The sequence below is a fragment of the Alosa pseudoharengus genome, unplaced genomic scaffold (assembly GCF_046254945.1).
Source record: "Alosa pseudoharengus isolate Yale_2024_CS ecotype anadromous, Long Island Sound unplaced genomic scaffold, YU_APseudo_1.1 YU_APseudo_1.1_scf_18, whole genome shotgun sequence".
Classification (NCBI taxonomy): domain Eukaryota; kingdom Metazoa; phylum Chordata; class Actinopteri; order Clupeiformes; family Clupeidae; genus Alosa; species Alosa pseudoharengus.
This window is the reverse complement of record NW_027468650.1, coordinates 4,725,543-4,730,542: the sequence shown is the minus strand read 5'-3', so window position 1 is coordinate 4,730,542 and position 5,000 is coordinate 4,725,543. Positions and strand designations below refer to the sequence as shown.

General features: G+C 48.8%; 1 protein-coding gene across 1 annotated transcript in view; it reads left to right on the top strand.

Annotated features, from left to right (window-relative positions):
• The window catches only part of hecw1a (HECT, C2 and WW domain containing E3 ubiquitin protein ligase 1a), a 91,000-nt gene that overhangs the window by 50,848 nt on the left and 35,152 nt on the right, over positions 1-5,000 (top strand). Inside the window, exon 10 of the mRNA XM_076291220.1 lies at positions 2,242-2,336. Coding sequence (XP_076147335.1) covers positions 2,242-2,336 — 95 coding nt within the window. The remainder of the gene's footprint in view (positions 1-2,241; positions 2,337-5,000) is intronic.

Below are 5,000 nucleotides of genomic sequence, written 5' to 3'. Positions count from 1 at the left end.
CACACACACACATACACACACAGTCACACACATATAGAGCCAAGCTTTAGCAACAGATTTGTCTAATTGATTGATTGATGTGAATTAACAGATGGAGTGGGGTGATGGAGTGGGGTGATGGGGTGATGGAGTGGGGTGATAGAGTGGGGTGTGTGGAGTGGGGTGATAGAGTGGGGTGATGGAGTGGGGTGATAGAGTGGGGTGATGGAGTGGGGTGATGGGGTGAAAAAGTGGGGTGTGTGGAGTGGGGTGATAGAGTGGGGTGATAGAGTGGGGTGATGGGGTGGGGTGTGTGGAGTGGGGTGATGGAGTGGGGTGATAGAGTGGGGTGATGGAGTGGGGTGATGGAGTGGGGTGATAGAGTGGGGTGATGGAGTGGGGTGATGGAGATGTAAAGGGTGGAGTGGGGTGATGGAGTGGGGTGATGGAGATGTAAAGGGTGGAGTGGGGTGATGGAGTGGGGAGATAGAGTGGGGTGATGGAGATGTAAAGGGTGGAGTGGGGTGATAGAGTGGGGTGATGGGGTGGGGTGTGTGGAGTGGGGTGATGGAGTGGGGTGATTGAGTGGGGTGATAGAGTGGGGTGATGGGGTGATGGAGTGGGGTGATGGAGATGTAAAGGGTGGAGTGGGGTGATGGAGTGGGGTGATGAAGTGGGGTGATAGAGTGGGGTGATGGAGTGGGGTGATGGAGATGTAAAGGGTGGAGTGGGGTGATGGAGTCGAGTGCTGTATCAGCTCAGCAGGCTGCCACTCTTATCTCTCTCTGAAAGGGTGGAGTGGGGGGGTGGAGATTTAAAGGGTGGAGTGCGGGGGTGGTCTCATGGAGCTGAGGAGCTGAGGAGCAGGCGGGCAACTGATGCACCTCGTCAGGGTCTGAGTTACGATAACAGATAAACCTGTCAGCGCTCCGGCGACATACAGCAGTGCTGATGCTGACCGCAACTGATGGCCTCACTGCCTCTTGGAGCAAGAAGCCCTCCACACACACACACATACACACACAGTCACACACATATAGAGCCAAGCTTTAGCAACAGATTTGTCTAATTGATTGATTGATGTGAATTAACAGATGTGTTTCATTGATATGAAAACAGGCACAAGGAATCATTGCTTTCCTGTCATATTGGGCTGTGTTTTTCTTTTCACTCGACCGCAGCACTTTGGTTTGGTTTTAGTCTTTGGTTGCACCGAGTGTGTGGTATTGTTAAAATGTGAGCGTATTTACAGGAAGTTTTAAAATGTGAGCGCATTTGTAGAAAGTGTTAGAATGTGAGTGCATTTGTAGGAAGTGTTTTGGAGGTACGAGCAGCATAGCGCTATAGCTACAGTAGCTAGCTGTGCAGCGTTTCCCAACTCCATGTGGAGCGTTTGTTTACTGTACTTTCCATGCTGTCGGAGAGGAGAGGAGAGGGGAGGGGAGGAGGTCCAAAAATAGCACTGCATCATCAGAGTTCCCCCGCGCAGCGTGCATGCACTCTGCAAAGGCAACCGCATCTTTCCTCACACTTGATTTAGTTTTCCATTTCTCCAGTGGGCTACAGGCTGATCAGCTCATTACCCCTACCCCCTCCTCTCCCAGCTTTACCCCTCCACCCATTCACCCCTCCACCCAGCTCCCCCCCTCAGCAGCAGATCCTGCCTCCCATTTCTCTCACATCAGCCATTTTGTTTCCTTGCCTGAATTAATCTCATTACAGTCTCATTTGCCAGCCCTCATTATAAGGGCAGAGACAATTGCAGTGGGTTAAAGACAAGCAATGATAAATGCTACAGTGCTAAATGCTGAGGTGCAGTCATCATCTGAAAGCCATATCATAATTCATGTCACAGCCATATCATCATTCATATCACAGCTATATCATAATTCATGTCACAGCCATATCATAATTCATGTCACAGCCATATCATGCCCATATCATGCTTTATGTCACAGCCCTATCATGCTTTATGTCACAGCCATATCATAATTCATGTCACAGCTATATCATAATTCATGTCACAGCCATATCATAATTCATGTCACAGCCATATCATGCCCATATCATGCTTTATGTCACAGCCATATCATAATTCAATTCACAGCCATATCATGCTTTATGTCACAGCCATATCATAATTCATGTCACAGCCATATCATAATTCATGTCACAGCCATATCATAATTCATGTCACAGCCATATCATAATTCATGTCACAGCCATGCATTGTTTTGTTTCTCTCACTGTTGTAGGCAATAGGCCTCCACTGTCCAGTCACCACCCAGTGGCAGTGTTGCCTGCTCTGTGGCCTGACCTCCAGCACTGCCCAGCTATCGATGAACCTTTACCGCCAAGTAAGCTTTTCCACAGCCACATCCATCCTCATCTGACACACTCAAGCTCAGTGTCTCAGTCTGTGTGTGTGTGTGTGTGTGTGTGTGTGTGTCTGTGTGTTTGTAAGCGATGGAGGACAACATGTGTTTGTTTACTGTGCATATGAATATTGCAGTATTCATTTGTGTGTGTGTGTGTGTGGGGGGGGGGGTAGTGTGCATGTTCTATGTTTGTGCATAAGTCTGTACATGCCAAGACTACAGGTGTAGTCTGTGTATGTTTACCTGTGGTGTGTGGGTGTGTGTGTATGTGTGTGTGTGTGTGTGTGTGTGTGTGTGTGTGTGTGTGTGTGTGTGTGTGTGTGTGTGTGTGTGTGTGCGTGTCCCACTTTATAATCGAGTGTGAACCCCATGTGGCCTTTCTGTTCCTCCAGGAGCGCACATGTGTGTCCACTTTGCTTCACACCACACCGATGTGGACGCCTCATCCAAAACGTTCACTCCATCCCATCATCATTTCACCACTTGGGCTGTCAGTCATCGACCTCACTTCCTCTCCCACATCACCTGCTCAGCCCCCCCCCTGCCATGCACAGCTCTCAGTAGTGGCAGTGTTAGATGGGTTGGCTAGTGAGAGCAGCCATGATGAGTGTGGCAGTGTTAGATGGGTTGGCTGGTGAGAGCAGCCATGATGAGTGTGGCAGTGTTAGATGGGTTGGCTGGTGAAAGCAGCCATGATGAGTGTGGCAGTGTTAGATGAGTTTGCTAGTGAGAGCAGCCATGATGAGTGTGGCAGTGTTAGATGGGCTGGTTAGTGAGCGCAGCCATGATGAGTGTGGCAGTGTTAGATGGGCTGGTTAGTGAGAACAGCCATTAAGAGTGTGGCAGTGTTAGATGGGCTGGTTAGTGAGAGCAGCCATGATGAGTGTGGCAGTGTTAGATGGGCTGGTTAGTGAGAACAGCCATTAAGAGTGTGGCAGTGTTCGATGGGCTGGTTAGTGAGAGCAGCCATGATGAGTGTGGCAGTGTTAGATGGGCTGGTTAGTGAGAGCAGCCATGATGAGTGTGGCAGTGTTAGATGGGCTGGTTAGTGAGAACAGCCATTAAGAGTGTGGCAGTGTTCGATGGGCTGGTTAGTGAGAGCAGCCATGATGAGTGTGGCAGTGTTAGATGGGCTGGTTAGTGAGAGCAGCCATGATGAGTGTGGCAGTGTTAGATGGGCTGGTCGAGGCCTACAGGCTGTTTTTCTCCCCCTGGTGTGATCCCCATCGAGTGCTTCCGAGGCGCTGGAGCACTTGAAGCTCCCTCTGTGCGTAATTGAGTTCTGCACTCGCTCGCTGAGAAACACAGGAGGTGCGGATCCATCGCTCGAATGTCAGTGGGAGAACCCCCCCCCCCCCATCATCACAGTTGTCATAGCAACAGGCGGTTGACAGGCAGAGTATGGACATGAATCTCTATTTATATCTGTCATGTTGAGGCCCGTGGGGAGGCGGGAGGACTGCAGCTCCCAGGGGTATCCCATGAGCCCCTGGGTGAAAACGCAAGCCGTGAATCTGAAACGCGAGGACACCCTCATGAAAGGACCTTCAGTAAAGACGACTTGCAGAGTGGCAGAACATCAATCACTTCATTATCCTGTACAATGACCTCTATGGAAGAGATATTGTGGCTATTAAAACTTTTAAATATATTTACTTACTAAATAGTACTCATCTCATATAAGCTTTCCATAGAGATATTGACACTTTTATATTACACAACATTTATTCCTTTAACTGACGCCTTTGTCTGAAGCAAGTTAACAAACAATAAAGAGCAATCGGTGTGAATGAGACAGTGATGTAACAGATACTACCTGGTATAAGATATAGAATGACAGTTCAGAGTCCAGTTAAGTCAATGGATGTCAATAAGAGGTATAGACAGGAAAGAGACAGGTCATGTTAAGTGCAAGTTAAGTGTGTTAGCGTGTTAGTGGTGAAAGAGGAGCTCTTCCTGGAAGAGCTGGCTGGCTCTGATAGCAGCTAGTAGCGCTGTGTTGCCCTGTTAGGGATGAGAGTAGTTTAGACTGCTGAGCGGGAGTGCCAGGCGACGCTCTGAGAAGAAGCACTGCAGTTGAGTGGTAGCATATTCCTTCATGAGAGCATTTAGTAAGAGGGTGCGGAACTGGAGATCACTGTGTAGGCCAGCAGTAGTGATTTCCATTAGATGAGGGTGGCTACAGGTAGCCAGTAGAGCTTGATGAGGAATGGAGTAACGTGCTCTTTTGGGCTGACCAGAAACACCACTGCGTTCTGGATCATCTGCAAGGGTTTCGTTGTTTACTGACCAGACACACCACTGCGTTCTGGATCATCTGCAAGGGTTTCGTTGTTTACTGACCAGACACAACACTGCGTTCTGGATCATCTGCAAGGGTTTCGTTGTTTACTGTGCACTGTCCCGGGACAGGCCAGTGAGGCAGGCGTTACAGTTGAGGCGCAATATAACCATGTTCTGTACCAGGAGTTGGGTAGCATATTGAGTTGACAACTTAGTATATATACTCTTTTGATCCCGTGAGGGAAATAATGCATATCCAAAACCATGCCTCTATCTACTGAGGTTAGGCTCTCCGAGGTGTTGGGCTCCTGTCTCTAAACTGTGAGGTGAAGATGCTAATGATCCTGTCTGATAGCATGA